Raw genomic sequence first — 17,058 nt, 5'->3', positions numbered from 1 at the left:
AATCTAGCACCACGTTTTCCTAGCAGTTTCAAGAACTCTAACCCCAAGACCGCGAGGTCGCAGGTGCTATTCGGGAGTTCTGACCGTACTTCCCTGTAAAGTAAGACCATTCTGTAAATCATTCAGAATCCAATATTAAGAATGTGTGTGTGGGGGGGGTTAATTTCCCATTGGTGCTCCCACGTCCCTGCACGTTTCTTCGTAAACGATCGGCAATTAGAGCAATGCATATGTATGCATTTTCTATCTTTACATTTCTTTTTGTAAGTGGGAAAATAGATCACCTTCAAAATGGACAATAGAATCTTCTTGGGGAATGTTCTACGTGACAAGGAGAGTCGGAAATGAAAGATGATTCTTCCAGTTGAGGAAGAAATCTGCAATGGAACGGCGAGCCCCCTCCCATTTCAGAAGCCCGTGATGTGGCCCTTAGTAATCGTGTACGTGAGTAGGACTGAGTTAACTAAATTTTTTAAAGGCCTAGACTGTAGCATTTCCATCAGCAATTGCGTGAAACAAAACGGTAAGAAAGATCTTCAGAAATCTTCCATCTGTAACTCACTCCCTCTGTTAGAACAACATCTAATATTAAACCGAAAAGCTACAACTGACACCATCAAAAGCAAATCCCGGCCAGAGCAGAAGGTACTTGAAACCCGAATCTGCATTCCGCCCCTCTCGTACGCCGCTCGGAGGTGGGGGTGGCGGTTTGTCCCGGGGCCTGGTGTATAATCGGGTTAATCCAGTAGACAAAGGATAAACCAATAGCCCTCCCACCTCACTTCCCGCTCCCCTTCCCCTCCCCCTGCTTCTCTCCCCGTCGCCCCCTCGAGGGGGAACAGAAAAGGGGAGAGCCTGTCTTGCAATGGATTCCGAAGAAAGTCTCAAAACCCGCAACTGGTTTTTCATGCTAACACTGCCTGTCCGGGATTAGTCTGAAACGTTTATTCCCTTCTCCTAGTGGCGGGGAGAAAGTTCCTTAAATCCGCCAAACTCAAGGTTCGTCCTCCTGGCCTCTGGGGAAAACTTTAAGGTCAGTGTTTCCTTGAAACTAGATCAACTGACCCCGCCGTGCCCAGCCCGGCCCCGCGGGCACCGCGCGTGACGGCGGCCGGGGCGGCAGGAGCGGCCCGGGTACGCGCGGGGCGGCGCGGTTGCCCTTTTGAATGCCTCCTGCGGCTCGGAGCGCTGGCGGGCGCTGGAGTGTGAGTGAATGTAGCCCCGCGGAGCCAATGAGCTGGGACCGGATGCGATATATCCTCTGGGACAACAACTGCTCTGTTCCGCCTCGGATCCACATGACGCCATTTACTGCTGCCGCGGCCGCCGCAGAGCTCCCTGCCTCCTCCGGAAAGGCGAGGGCGCAGGCCAACGGCGAGCCCCCCCGGCCGGGCCCCAGACCCTCCTCCTTCTCCTCCTCCTCCTCCTCTTTCGCACCCACCGCCCCCGCCTCGGCCTCGCCGCCGCGCCTCCTCAACGCCCAGTCTGCACCGCCGAGAGCTGCGCGCCGCAGCGCGAGCGGAGGAGAGGGGCCGGCGGAGCGCGCAGCGCCCAGGCCCCCGCGCCCGCCCGGCCCGGCTCGGCCCGGCCCGCAGCCCCGCGCGCCCCCGCGCCGCCTCCGCTCAGCGGCGGCCGCGGCCGCACGACTTGGCCATCTGGCTTTTAGGTCCTCGCGAAGGCCGTTTTCTTTTCTCATTCGCTCATCTGCCGGGAGAGGAGATTCGCCGTTGGCGCTTCGGCCTCCAGTTCATTGAGAAAAAAGGGGGAAAAAAAAAAAAAGGAAATACTCCGCGTGCGCTTCTAGAAGGGGGGTCGCCTCCAGCCCCGAACTCCAGAGTGTTCTTCGGCTAGGACTTGGCTCCGGATTTTTTTTTTTTTTTTCTCTCCTTTTCTCGTCCAGCCAATCGCTCAGAAGTTAGACTGAAGCAGAGTTTGGAAGGAAGGAGAGGCAAAAAGTTTGCATCAGGGCTGGATTTATTTGCACATCGCGGAAAGAAGAGAATCCAACGGAGAGGGGTTGGTGCAAAGCCGCGATCACGGTGAGGCGCGTTTGGCCGGCTCGTCCCCTCCTGGCGCCGCGGCCGGCGCGTTGTGGGCAACATGGAGTAGGTGCAGCCGGACCGGCAGTGGGGTCCGTCTCTCCTCGGGCCTCCCTTTCAACCACCTCGCAGGTTTTCCGTGGGGAGCCCGGGAGCTGCCCGCGGATCAGCCTCACCCCGGCCTCGGCCTGCCTCGGCGGGGTGTGGGGGGGTGCAGCGCGCGCGAGGTGCTGTGTCCCCGGCCCCACGACCCAGCACGCCCGCGCTGGGGGGCTCGGGGTGGCGGCCGGCTCGCGGCGGCGCACTGGCCGCGAACTGGGCGCTGAGAGCGGGAGAGGGAGGGAAGCACTTTGTGTTTTCCAGGGCGCCGCTGCAAGCGCCCGGACTTCGAACCTGTTCTCTCCGGGGAAGGCAGGTCCCGGGAGAGGCTGTCCCGAGGCAGGGGCGCCGCTGTACCGAGGGGGCGCGGGTCGCTGCCTCGCGGGTGGAAAAAAAGAGGACAGGGTGGCGAGTGGAGGACGCCCCCGCCTCAGCTCGGCGTGGACTGCCGCGAGCACGCAGACGGTGGGAGCGTCGCCCTGCCTGGCGCCGCGTCTCCGCGGTTCGGAAGTGCAGCTTTCTCTTTTTTCCGTTCGCCGCGGTCGGCCTGGGTCACGCTTTTTTTTTTTTTTTTTTTGGACGATTGGGCTGACCCAGCACAGGAAGAAAGTCATCAAGCGGTCGTGATCGTTTTCCATTACCTGAAAATAGGTGGCGAGAGAGACTAGGATTGGGGCGGGGGGGGGGGGGGGTCTTTTACTTTGATGGACTGATCCACTTTTTGTGTGGTTACTGCTGGTTTTTTTAATTCGGAACCTTGTGCGTTTTTACAAAGCGGTTTCTGTGTCGGTTTGCCCCACCCTTATGCTGAAGTCCTTTCTCCCTCATCCTTACCCTGATCACACACAGTTCTTAATGGGTTTCAAAGTACTTTCAAAGCAGGGGGGTGACGAGGGAGCGCAGGGTGGGGGTGGGGGGGGTGCTGCGATGGGGAAGAGGGATCAGCGGAAATCACTCTAGCAAACCCCCTTATCCCCTAAAGATGCTACTTTGCACGGCAAGCATCGCGGCAAGTGTCCAGCTTAGGGACCTAGGTCTTGCATGCTCGGCGTAGAGCGCTGGAAAATTGCTCTTAATTTTTAAAGCAATTTTTCTGTGACTTGAAGGAATACATCCATGCATACAGATGTATATTTTTAATATACAGGCGCGTGCACATTGCAGGCATTGCCCCTCAGGTCAGCGCAGGGTGGCGTCGCCGAGTGTGCCAGGGTTAGATGACCCGGCTCTGTGTCTCAGGCAGGACTTTCTTCCTCGCGGAGTCGGGGCTGGAAACCAGTGTCCTGTGTTCGAGGGCCTTGGCCGGAACGTCCTGCGATGGGCTGTGTGACCTCCGCCTGCGGGAGGAGCGGCTCCCTCTTGGAGCTGGGAGCCAGTTCTCTGGGGATGGGGGAGATTTCTATCTGGGAAGGCAGGGAGGGGTTCCTCCAGCGTTCCAGAGCAAGTTCCATTGCGCGGCGCCCGCGCGCCCCCCCCACCCCGCCCCCAACCCCGGCCCCGCCTGTCTGTCCGTCCCGGGATTGTGCGCAGGGGGCCAGCTTGGCCGCTGGGCTGCGTCTGTCCTCCCGGAGAAAAGTCCCTCGGGGCTCCGACTGAGTCCCACCTGCTGGGGACGGCGTTGGGGCGCAGATAGAGCGGATAAACTAAGAACAGCTCCGGCTTGTCTGCCTTTCTGTTGGAGCTGAGATCCGGTTTCCAGCTCTGCCTTTTTCCGAATTGGAAGGCGTGTGTCACCTGCCTGTGTTTTCTAAAAAGTCAGACTGGATGAAGGTCCACTTTTGCGCGTTTTTGGTTATTGTAGACTGGGTTGACAAAGAGGATGGTAGTTTTGAAATTGAACAGAGGGATGGCAATTTAAGGGGTTACTTGTCAGGATTGATAGATTTGCGATGTGACACTTGAATTTTTAAATCACTTCCTGTTATCACCAATCAGTGTATGTTTTCAATTATTAGGTTTTGGGAAATGGGCAAAAGCAGTTAAGATTTTGACATGATTGATTTCTAAAACAGGGAGAGCAGGTCTTTTAGCTGCAGAATTTAAGATGTTCTCCGAGGCTTTCAGGTTGTAAAATATGTGATTCTCAAGTTGTTGGGATGTTGAAAATAAGTTCCTGTCTTTTTGTTGCTCTAGGTGTAAGTTTGCTCTATTATATTCCTGGCACCTAACAGGATTTGAATTGATGTGTTTTCAATTCTGTAACTTCATGCTACTATACAGTTAATGCATGATTGTTGTATAAAGTGTATATCCCTGGGGAAGAGAAGTATTTACCCTTTTTTTTGCATGTCATTTCATCCTATGGGATTTTGTAAAGTCACAGAATAGTTCAAGCTGTTTAATGTAAAAGCAGATGTAAAGGAGGAACCAAGAATTTCTAGGCTGTATCTATTGAAGTTCCAGGCAAAAATGACCATGATAAGTTGAAACCTATTTCACGATTTGAAAAGGTATTCAGCTTTTGAAAATGTCAGTATGAATGCTATGTTCCAAGAGTATTTTCCTGCAGTTTTCACAGGGAACCTGAACCTCGCAGATTTTTTGCTTATACAAGTAAGGAATTGTTACTCATGTGATTGAAGCAAAGATCAATTTGGTGTCACTACACTTCACAGGATTCAAGAACAATGGATACCTAGCTGTAATTTTTACTTTTGGGTGCAGGCGTGGATCAGACGGCTGTCCTGATACGCTCTACAGCCACTCCATTTTCAAAGTCTGTTTCTCCAGGGGACGTGGGGAGTGAAGAGTTAAGCCAGGTGGGTGGAGAGTGGGTAGTATTCTGGAGTGTAAACCGTCTCCTTCCTCTTGGTTTCCGCAGGAATTCAGATGTGTTCTAAGCCTGCTGGAGTGACTACACTTCCCAGAGCTGATGGAGGCCAGAGCTCAGAGTGGCAGCGGGTCGCAGCCGTTGCTGCAGGCACCCCGTGACGGTGGCCGGCAGCGTGGGGAGCCCGACCCCAGGGACGCCCTCCCCCAGCAGGTCCACGTGCTGTCTCTGGATCAGATCAGGGCCATCCGGAACACGAATGAGTACACGGAGGGGCCCACCGTGCTCCCCAGAGCTGGCCTCAAGCCTGCTCCTCGCCCCACAGCCCAGCACAAACACGAAAGACTCCACGGGCTGCCCGAGCCCCGCCAGCCCGCCCGGCCCCAGCACCCGCCGGCGCACCCTTCGGCCAGGGCGCCTCTGGCCCGGTCCATCAGCACAGTCAGCTCGGGCTCTCGCAGCAGCACGAGGACAAGTACTAGCAGCAACTCCTCCGAACAGAGGCTCCTGGGATCCTCCTTCTCCTCGGGGCCTCTGGCAGACAGGATCATCCGAGTGCAGCCCAAGTCGGAGCTCAAGCCAGGTGAGCTGAAGCCGCTGAGCAAGGAAGATGTAGGGCTGCACGCCTACAAGTGTGAGGACTGCGGCAAGTGCAAGTGCAAGGAGTGCACCTACCCGAGGCCTCTGCCGTCGGACTGGATCTGCGACAAGCAGTGCCTTTGCTCGGCCCAGAACGTGATCGACTACGGGACCTGCGTGTGCTGTGTGAAGGGTCTCTTCTATCACTGTTCCAACGACGACGAGGACAACTGTGCCGACAACCCGTGCTCTTGTAGCCAGTCTCACTGTTGTACACGTTGGTCAGCCATGGGCGTCATGTCCCTCTTTCTGCCTTGCTTATGGTGTTACCTGCCAGCCAAGGGTTGCCTTAAATTGTGCCAGGGGTGTTACGACCGGGTGAACAGGCCCGGATGCCGTTGTAAAAATTCAAACACAGTTTGCTGCAAAGTTCCCGCTGTCCCACCCAGGAACTTTGAAAAACCAACATAGCATCATGAATCAGGAAGATTGCAGTCATGAGGATTGTTTCCCTCCGCCCTTCCTTTTTTTTTTTTTATAATACACACATATGCAACCAACTAAACAGCTAGAATCTTGGCACTATTGATAGAGGGTTGGGATATCCTGTGCTGTTTGCAGTGAAATGCTTTTTTCATCCATGTGCCATTTTAATTGATATGCTTGTTAGAACTCAGCTAGTGGAGCTCAGAGTATGGGATACAGACCTTGGTGACCTACATGTTGCATAAGCTAAAGCAATAGACACTCTAGGCGAAGTTTTTGTTTGTGAATAGTACTGGCAAAATTTGTAAATTAGCAGATGACTTCCCCTCTCCCCTCCCCCACCCCCGTTGTTTTCTCCAGAGATAATGTGCTATATTTTTGTATATACAATAATATTTGCAACTGTGAAAAACAAGTTGTGCCGTACTACACGGCACATTCACAAAATATTATACTAATATGTTGTACATTCGGAAGAATGTGAATCAATCAGTATGTTTTTAGATTGTATTTTGCCTTACAGAAAGCCTTTATTGTAAGACTCTGATTTCCCTTTGGACTTCATGTATATTGTACAGTTACAGTAAAATTCAACCTTTATTTTCTAATTTTTTTCAACATATTGTTTAGTGTAAAGAATATTTATTTGAAGTTTTATTATTTTATAAAGAAGAATATTTATTTTAAGAGGCATCTTACAGATTTTGCCCCTTTTATGAGGATGTGATAGTTGCTGCCAATGAGGGGTTACAGATGCATATGTTCAATATAAAATAGAAAATATATTAACGTTTGAAATTAAACTGAGCTGTATTGTCTTATTTTACATTTTCTTTGGTATTTTTTTTTTTTAAGTGAAAAAGAAACCATTTTAGAAATGACAGACGTAGTTTCACTTATCTGTGAGATACTCATGCTTGCTGCTTTAAAGTAAAGTGAAGATTTGGTGATTTTCAGTGATAATTCTAGCAATCAGGAGAGAAATAATTGAGCACTTGACTCACTTAACAGTATTAATCAAGGAGGGCTCATTTTGGCTCCCCTTGTTTTGCTGATTTGCAGACTAGCCTTTGTTTTACAGGTTTAAAAAAAATCTTAAGTAATTCATTCAGGAGACTTACCTAAAAGATGAATCATTAGACTTTTTTTAAATATAAAGTTATTAAGAATGAATGTCAAGACTGATTTAAGACCAGAGAAATGAGTTCGGTTCAACATTTATTGACTGGTCTGTATGTGTCAGGCATGCAGTATACGCAGATCAATGCTTATAATTGAGGCAAAATGTTTTCTTGACTTAACTGGCTGTGTTTTTCCTAGTCTCTGGTTTTAGACTGTTAGGCTTATTGCCATGATAGAAGAAAAAGACATGGAAAATATAACTTGTTTTGATTCAGGTACTGGGTATCAAGGAATGTCATCCTACATTGGCCTAATAATTCAGGCTTAAGCAGTCAGTCCCAACTTAGCCGTTTGAGAGGCCCTGTCTTAGTTGTTTAATCAGATTATCCAGGAAATTGTTAAATTTTACACTGCAGTATGGCAAAAAAAAAAGTCAGTGTTTGTAGTTATCTTTTGGAACCAAACATAAAACAAGCTCTTACAAGCCCATCTTGACAAATACTGGGTTTTCTTATTTGTAGTAAGTCACTTGATTAGTCACTTCATGGCTGATTATTTTTTTTTTCCAAAAGCACAACCTTTTGCTGCCAAGAATCACCGGAAGTCTAGGAAATGATTTACCTGTCATTATTGTTTAATCTCTCGTTTCCTGTTCTAAGGTCTTAGTGCAGGCTGTCTTCTGTTTTTTGAAATTGGCTTTCAAGGAACCATATAGCCTCCTAAACCAAGACATTTCTATAATGTCTTGCTGTAAAAGGCCACCAGTTGTGCCCTCTATGCTTTTCAAAAAACACAAAGCTGAAGTAATTTGGAAATTATTTACTCTTCGGTTTCAACTTTGGAATACTGAATGTTGCAATTCTAATACTCTTAAGGTCTAACCCTGATGGTCTCAGAATATTAGGGAAAAAATAGGGCAGAGATTCTTACTCACTGTATAGTTTTTCAGGATTTGTAAAGCATACAAATTTTGATTAACTAGTTTCTGACTGTTCATCAGATACTGCCTTATGCACTGATAAAACTATTTTGTTATAGAAATTCTGAGAGTTCTTTTTTTTTTCAACACACTAGCAGCTTAAAAAGTCTGATCTAGTTAAATTTGTCAGATGCCATTGGGTGTTTACTGAAGATGTAGATTAAGAACCTCTTTCCATGATTATTGAATCAGTTTCTTATCCTGTTGCTTAGGGATTTGCATTTTTAATCATTCCTCTAGTGATTATGTATAGTTTGAGAGCTACTGACCTAGAAATTGCTAATTTATCTTTTTTCATTTTTTCAATGGAGTCCATTGTAAACCATAATTCACTAGTTTGAATGTGGAATATGGTTATAAACCAGCTGAAGCTAGAAGAGGACTTGGCATAAGTATATATATAAAGTCCTGATAAAAATTATTTAAAGATAAATAAGGAAAACTGGATTCCTCAAGAAGCTTCCAATTAATCTATTAAATGTTGAGTTGGTCTATAAACCAATAGAGAATTCATTTTCAAAATATAAAAAATGAAATATTAAATGAATATCTAAACAGGTTGAAAACAGCTGATGTTCACTTTTCAGTGTGTTAAAAATTTTTTCCAGTTTTCCAGGTCATCACACTAAAGTGGAGGAATCATCACCTCAAGTTCATGAAAATGCTTATAAATACCCATCAATAAGGTCATTATTTGGATATTGTGATAGGTTACAAGTACAATGAAACAGTAAGCATTAGTTTACTGCTTAGCATTTAGGGATATCTTCGCTATACATTCTGGTTTCTTGCCTTTTATTTTCTTAGAAACTATTGAAATTCATTTAAGGATGACAAATTGATTGCTGTTACTGAAAACAGTCATTTATGTGTGTTGAGATTTTAAGGCCCTGCCAGAGCTCTCCTTGTCGAAACATGCTCTGGGCATTGTCTGTGAAAGAAGAAAGCCCAAAACCAAGTGCAGGTACTCCCAACCAAACTTTTTGCACAAATTCTTTCTCCAATACACCTTTGTCTCAGGGACTACTCGCCTCCAGGTTATATAAGATAGTGATGATGTCAGATAAATGAGTTCACTCTGCCCAGTGCAGCGAGATGCTAGACAGACAGTTGATGGGTTTGACGCTTTTGAACATGCATGTCAGAACTTTCAAGGGTTTATGGGTTTTGAGTTTCACTTGTAGTAACATCTCAAATTGGCCATTTACCCTCCTCTCTTAAATGCACAGAAAGACCAAGATGTATGTGCCAAAGTCTCAGCTTTGAAAATAGGCTAAACAGTGTAGATCAAAAACATTGTTAGTCATCTTGTGCACAATAGTTCACACTATTTTAGTAAAGGAAAATAAAAATAGGCATTAACTAGTTACATCAATAGTGTATCAATATCCATTCTTTGGTTTTTAGTATTTATTAAGACAAAAGTGATGTTAATTTCTACTTTAGGCCAATTGCTTCATTTCTCTGTGAGATACCAAGGGTGTGTCTCCATTGATTGAAGACTAGAGCAGAATTTTAAAATAAGGCCTGTCTGATTTAACTGAACTGATCGTCAGAATGAAACTTTACATCTGCATTACTTAACCACTGGTTTGGCCACTCATGGGAGGATAAAGCTGGCAGACTATAGTTTGGGTTTCATTTGGATATCATTCATGCCTCTATCTGCCTTATACCATGAGAGACAACTATATGAATAATGGAAGACAGTGTGCATTTTACTTATGATAGTATACCTCTGGTCAAAATTAAAGATACTCGTTTAACTTACAGTCAAAACAGAGGGAGAAATATATCTAGAATATAATACTTATTATATAATACACATTATATTCTATATATAGAGAATATAAAAACATATAGATGCATAGCAAATAAGAAAAAAAGATTAACACTTGACTATTCAAATGTCTCAATGTTTTTCTTTTTTTACTTTTTGACTATACCAAGAGGCATGTGGGATCTTAGTTCCCCAACCAGGTATCAAACCCAAGTCCCCTGCATTGGAAGGCAGATTCCCTGGACCGTCAGGGAAGTACTTCACATTTTTATTTAAAAGTACCTTTTTATCAACCTAAAGAATTTTCAAAAATCAGTCTTAGTTGGTAATTAATATTTTTTGAACTATTAAAGGAGATTAGAATGAAGCCTGTTGCCTTGGCCTCTGGCTTGGCTACATGAGTATATAAAGCTTCAGCATACCTTAAAGGAGTTTATTTCTCAAAACAGTTCTAATGCAGAGAAGAAATAAAATTTTAGCTTAATACAGGAACCACACACCCCTACCCCTGGAATGGAATTTGAGCCTGAAAATATCAATAATTATGCATTTCAGCTTAACACTTTTTATTTTTGAATGCCTACTCCTTACCCATCACAAGGCTAGCTGATGATGTATAAAAGGAAAGGGTTAGTGACTAATGTAAGATAGAACTTTTCACAGCGAAGGCACAAGCAAGGTGCCATGAGACACAAGAGACGGGTAAAGCACTGATGTGTTCTCTGTGGTGGGAGGTGGTTCTCCAGGGCTTTGCAATGGTTGTGTATATATGTGCTCACTCAATCATGTCCAACTCTTTGCCACCCCATGGACTGTAACCTGCCAGGCTCCTCTGTGGGATTTCCCAGGCAAGAATACTGGAGTAGGTTGCCATTTCCTTCTCCAAGGGATATTCCTCACCCAGTGATCGAACCTGGATCTGCAGTGTCTCTTCCAATAGCAGGCAGATTCTTTACCCTTGAGCCACCTGGGAAGCCCACTTAAATAGCTATGGAGTTTTCTGCTCAGGGAGATGCAAGAGGACTCCCTTTATTCATTAAATAAAACTATGTTCACCATGTTTGTATCTTAAATTCTAAGTGAAATGTAGAGAGATTTGATTAATACTTGGACACCTATAATTTGCTATGTTTATTCTTAATTTCATGATTCATGATTCTTTAAAACTTTTCTCTAAAAAATACATTTTTAAGATATGTAACTTAAGACATAAGTTGGAAAGATATATTTATTCTTGCTTTTCCAGTTTTTGTTAGAATTTACTTCTTGTCATTAACCTATAATTTTAGCGTGCTTCTGTACCTAGAAAAATGAATACTCGTGAAGAACAAATTGGGGATAATCAAACTGAGAAGAAAAAAAGTGTTCATGATAGTGTGAAAGGAAGTAGTTGAGCTTTGGAATAATTCAGCCCTTGCGAAAACACAATGTCAGAGACCTGGCTTTGCAGATTCACAGAGTTTCCCAGTGACTCAGTGGTATGGGTTTGATCCATGGGTTGGAAAGATCCCCTGAAGGAAGAAATGACAACCCACTCCAGTATTCTTGCCTGGAAAATTCCGTGGACAGAGGAGCCTGGCAGGCCACAGTCCCGTGGGTCACAGAGAGTCAGGCATGACTGAGCACACACATGTGCACGTGGCTCTCCATGCCTAGGTGACCACCTTTGGCACCTAAGTCAGTGAAGTGAAAGTCACTCAGTCGTGTCTGACTCTGCGACCCCATGCACTGTAACCCACCAGTCTCCTCTGTCCATGGGGATTCTCCAGGCAAAAATACTGAATTGGGTTGCCATGCCCTCCTCCAGGGGATCTTCCCAACTCATGGATCGAACCCCAGTCTCCCGCATTGCAGGCAGATTCTTTACTGTCTGAGCCACAAGGGAAGCCCACCTAAGTCAGTAGAACTTCCATTTTTTAAAAAGTGGATCTGTGTTCCAAATAACATCTGCTTTATTGACTCGCATAGGGTTTACAATCAAGCAGGGTCTGTTAACTACCATATTTGTAGTGCCAAACATGGCTCTGGTAAATACCATATTTGTATCACCTCTCATTTCTGCAAGTTCTTATTAGGCTCGATGCATCCTTCCTAGAGCCGGCTTTCCTACTCCAAGTAAGCACAAAGTAGCCCTCACACCCTGAAACTGTTCCCGAGTTTCCGGCTCCAAGTCACAAGTTCCAAACTACGTTTAAGGGTCACTGCGAATGTCATAAAGTCTAGTGACCAAGCAGCCCAGCATGCATCAGGCAGCAGCACAGAGCCTTGGGATCAACATTTAGCACCTGCTTTGTTGGCACACTGGTGGCGAGGATGTCCCGAGAGAGACTTGTCTCCAACCCATCCCTCTGCCAACAAGGAGCTGACTCCAGCAGCACCAACCACCACACAGTCGACATTCGTATTCAGGTCCCCGTGTCACCTGGATTCTGACCACACATTTAGGATGCAGCCCAATTCGGTTTTGTTCCAACCATTCCCTAACACGACCCCTTGAAGCTTAAACTTTGGAAATGGATTCTGTTACAAACTATTTATCTGATTCTAATCATCTGTGAGAATTTGCAAGAACCCAATAACGTGTCTTCAGAGCCTTTGCCCTGACATGTGAATGATAAAAACTACAGGCTCAGAGTGCAACTTCTTGTCACTGACTTAATATTTAAGGTGTATCTTCAGTGTAAAAGATGTTACAGTAAGTGAGGGAAAAAAGCAGTCATTTAGATCTGTGATTGTGGACCAGCAAAATAAGAACGATGCCCACAGCTCTTTGGAAGCTAATAACCAGGACTTAGGTTCTAAACCATAGATAAAGATTGGTAGCAGTATCTAATTCCTGCCCTGGGCAATTTGATTGCCCCAAGGGGACATTTGGCAAAGTCTGGAGATGTTTTTTGGGTTTCACCACAGGAGGTTGAAAGGGTGAGCTATTGGTATTTGCAGGTAGAGGCAAATTGCTAAGCAGCTTCCACTGGCCAGGATAATCCTGACAACGAAGAATTATTCAGTTCGGATGCCAGCAACTGAGTTTGAGAAACCCTGCTAAGAGGAAGCTAGGGGAGTAGTGGGGAGAATGAAATATGTCCTTCTGAGATGGCCACCAGCGTATGAGGGAGAGTGAGGTCAGAGTACGTGGGGGAGGAGGGGGTCACCGTGACCATAACTTTGAAATTTTCAACCTGAGTGCCAAGTCTCTGAAATTCTTCTAGTGGAAAAACACCCTGTGTTTGTTAGTATCTATACACATCCATACACCAATTTTCTGTAGCGCTTGAAGTTCATGTGGTCTGCAGAGAAGTCACTGTGCAAATTCCAACTCCCCACCCCCAACCCCACCCCGTGACCTGTGAGCTGTGTAGCCACAGGCAAATTAGTTAAGGTCTTTAGGTCTGATATCTTCATCTGAGAGATAATAATTCTTGACACAAAGGTTGTGAAGATTGAAGAGATGTGTGAAATATGAACTCTTGAGATAGGTACAAAATAAGTACTAAAAAAGTTGACTATTATTGTATACTCAGGTGATTTTCTTCCTCTTCTCCTTGTCTTCCTCCTCATTCTCCTTCTTCTTCACCTCAGCACAGTGTTAAATGCTTATGATATAAGACAGTATTGCCTGCCCTCCCACAATGTGTTTGCAGGACAGCTAAATGTTTACCATAGTGTATAATACATGTGATTACAGACTTAAAACACATATAAAGATGAAATGGTTACCTCTATCTTGGGTGTAGTATGTGGGATCAGGAAAATTTCCCAGAGGGGATGATGTCTACAAAGCAACTTGAATGATTCTCTTAAACTGAGGTGGTGGGTAGGAGCCCACGGCCAGCCAGGTGTGAAAGAGAAAGAGATCCATTCTTGAATGTGAAAGAAAAAAACAGAATTGATGTCATGCCAAAGGATTGATCAATTTCAAATAGTGTTTCTTTATAAGAGATTTGTGAGATTTTAGTTTTCTAAAAATTAACTTACAATAAATATGTGTGTGTGTATGTATATATATATTTATGGGCTTCCCTAGTGGTTCAGATGGCAAAGAATCCACCCGCAATGCAGGAGACCTGGGTTTGAACCCTGGGTCAGGAAGATCCCCTGGAAAAGGGAATGGCAACCCACTCCAGTATTCTCGCCTGCAGAATTCCATGGACACAGGAGCCTTGCAGGCTAGTCTAAAGGGTCAAAAATACATTTTAATTGTGTTTAAAATGCCATCCTGAAAGAGCATGAAAATGAAAAGGTTATCATATGTGCCCAAAGCAAAGCAATTAAATGTTGTGTTATTGGGCTTAAATTTAATAGTAAGGAAAAATATGTTATTTGACAGTTGATTCCAATCTGATTTTTCTTACAAAAAACAAATAAGTGCCTTTAGGACCTAAGAAACAAAGACTCAAAAGCAGATTAATAGATGAGATAAATTTCAAAGCCAATGCTAAGCTGATATGACTAATTTATATACCTCAACAGGCTGACATTAAGACTTTGTCACAAATTTATCAGCAGTACTTTCATTTTCTTCATTGTTCAAAAATATTATTGTCTCTTACAATCTTTTTTTTTCTGAAAAACTTATCAGAAAAATGGTAATCATTTGGGACATTTTAAGAAATTGGCAACACTCAACCAGGGTACGGAGGACAGATAAAATTTTGCCTAGCTCTTGAAAAATAGGTAATAAGGTGTTCTGGAAAGCCAAAAATCAGGATTGAGTAAAGGACAGAGTGAGTAGACTAGTCTGGCTGCAATGCATGTTTATGTAAGGGAGAAGTGAAAATGAAGACTGGAAAGACAGATTTGGCCTCAGCTCTGAGGAATCTGAATGTTAAACTAAAGAACCTGGATTTTATCCGAACGTGTCTCCTCAAATCCATTTTTGGCTATTCCATCACATTTTCCAATTAACAGTAAGCATAATCCTTCAAAAGTGTATTATAAACATTTTGATCCCTTTTTAAACAGATTTGATGACTTCCTTTTGCTCTTGGAACAGAATTCCAATTCTGTCAGGATCCTGAATGATCTGGTTCCTCCCTACTCTAAAACCTAGCCTTCTGCCCCTTCCCACCCTAACCCCAAGGGTCTGCCTTCTCTCCTTTTCTCGTCAGTTTCTTTCCGTCCCTCCACACATCCTTCACAAATACCACTGCCTCTGTATGGAATCTTCTTCCTTAGCCCTCATCCCACATCCATTAACCTGAGAAATTCTTCAGTTCAGTTCAGTTCAGTTCAGTCGCTCAGTCGTGTCTGACTCTGCGACCCCATGAATTGCAGCACGCCAGGCCTTCCTGTCCATCACCAACTCCCAGAGTTTACTCAAACTCATGCCCATCGAGTCGGTGATGCCATCCAGCCATCTCATCCATCCTCTGTCGTCCCCTTCTCCTCCTGCCCCCAATCCCTCCCAGCATCAGGGTATTTTCCAATGAGTCAACTCTTCGCATGAGGTGGCCAAAGTATTGGAGTTTCAGCTTCAGCATCAGTCCTTCCAGTGAACACCCAGGATTGATCTCCTTTAGGATGGACTGGTTGGATCTCCTTGCAGTCCAAGGAACTCTCAAGAGTCTTCTCCAACACCACAGTTCAAAAGCATCACTTCTTCGGCACTCAACTTTCTTCACAGTCCAACTCTCACATCCATACATGACCACTGGAAAAACCATAGCCTTGACCAGACAGACATTTTGGCAAAGTAATGTCTCTGTTTTTTGATATGCTCTCTAGGTTGGTCATAACTTTTCTTCCAAGGAGTAAGCATCTTTTAATTTCATGGCTGCAGTCACCATCTGCAGTGATTTTGGAGCCCCAAAAAATAAAGTCTGATACTGCTTCCACTGTTTCCCCATCTATTTCCCATGAAGTGATGGGACCAGATGCCATGATCTTAGTTTTCTGAATGTTAAGCTTTAAGCCAACTTTTTCACTCTCCTCTTTCACTTTCATCAAGAGGCTTTCGAGTTCCTCTTCACTCTCTTGCATAAGGGTGGTGACATCTGCATATCTGAGGTTATTGATATTTCTCCTGGCAATCTTGATTCCAGCTTGTGCTTCTTCCAGCCCAGCGTTTCTCATGATGTACTCTGCATATCAGTTAAATAAGCAGGGTGACAATATACAGCCTTGACGTACTCCTTTCCCTATTTGGAACCAGTCTGTTGTTCCATGTCCAGTTCTAACTTTTGCTTTCTGACCTGCGTACAGGTTTCTCAAGAGGCAGGTCAGGTGGTCTCGTATGCCCATCTCTTTCAGAATTTTCCACAGTTTATTGTGATCCACACAGTCGAAGGCTTTGGCATAGTCAAAAAAGTCTTCCTTTAATATTCAGTGAAAATGTCACCTCCCAGGAAATCTAGCTCCTTCTAACTCCTAGTCTAGATAAAATTTGTGATTCACTCTCATATTATTCAGTCTTCTTCCATAGCACATTATCAATGCAGCTATGTAATCATCTGTGTGATTATTTCATTTTTATTTTCATTAGACCTTATTTATTTGGTTTACAGCTGGATTTCCAGGGCTCAATTCAGTACCTAGTACATAGGAGGTGCTCAACATGTATTCGAGGAATAAATGAATGGATGAATTTAATAGTGTAAAGATATACTGCTGGTGTCTAAGAAAGAATGGGAATGAAGAAGTAGCCATTTTGGGAAATTCAGCTGATCATTTTACATGGAATGAATTAGAAGAGTAAGAATTTAAAGAAAAATTTACCCGTTTTGCCTTTCATGGTCATTTGTTGAGGAGGCAGTTGTATTTTGTTATTGCTCTGACTTATACATCTATTCTTCTGAACTGACTATGAGGTTTTTAAGGACAGGAAAGAAATCTTTCTCTCTGTAGCATTTATCACAATGCCTGACACAAAGTAGATACCGTCTAAATGTCATTCAAATGAATGGGCTTTTACTAACCACAATCCAACCATTACTGAGATGAGTCTATTATGGTTTTATGTATCTCTTATCCTAGATACTCATGACCCGTTAATTTTTTTTTTTTTCTTAGCTGAGCAGTCCCTGCATCAACACCATCAATCCAAGCAGAAACATGGAATAGCTTTCCATGGCAATGAATTCGATCACAAAATTGGAGAGTTTTATCAAAATTTTTGAGCTTTCTCAGTAGCCAAATGAAACCAACAACAATTTCCCTCACTAACCCCTCACTGCCCCAGAGCATTCAACGAGCCTGAAATAAAAGG

The 17,058-nt window shown here is 44.5% G+C and overlaps 1 protein-coding gene across 1 annotated transcript; it reads left to right on the top strand.

Moving 5' to 3' along the window:
• The first annotated feature begins 1,491 nt into the window (after positions 1 to 1,491).
• Positions 1,492 to 6,776, top strand: SPRY2 (sprouty RTK signaling antagonist 2). Its single transcript, XM_065901861.1, has 2 exons — positions 1,492 to 2,039; positions 4,960 to 6,776. The coding sequence occupies exon 2, from the start codon at positions 5,011 to 5,013 to the stop codon at positions 5,956 to 5,958; it is 948 nt and encodes a 315-aa protein (XP_065757933.1). The 5' UTR covers positions 1,492 to 2,039; positions 4,960 to 5,010; the 3' UTR covers positions 5,959 to 6,776.
• Positions 6,777 to 17,058: the final 10,282 nt, after the last annotated feature.

The sequence above is a fragment of the Muntiacus reevesi genome, chromosome 11 (genome assembly GCF_963930625.1).
Source record: "Muntiacus reevesi chromosome 11, mMunRee1.1, whole genome shotgun sequence".
NCBI classification, from domain to species: Eukaryota; Metazoa; Chordata; class Mammalia; order Artiodactyla; family Cervidae; genus Muntiacus; species Muntiacus reevesi.
Note: the sequence above shows the minus strand (reverse complement) of the source record. Positions and strands in the feature narration are given on the sequence as shown.

What these genes read in the sequence shown, in the direction of transcription:
- SPRY2 (XM_065901861.1), top strand. Translation starts at nt 5,011, where the DNA reads ATGGAGGCCAGAGCTCAGAGTGGCAGCGGGTCGCAGCCGTTGCTGCAG.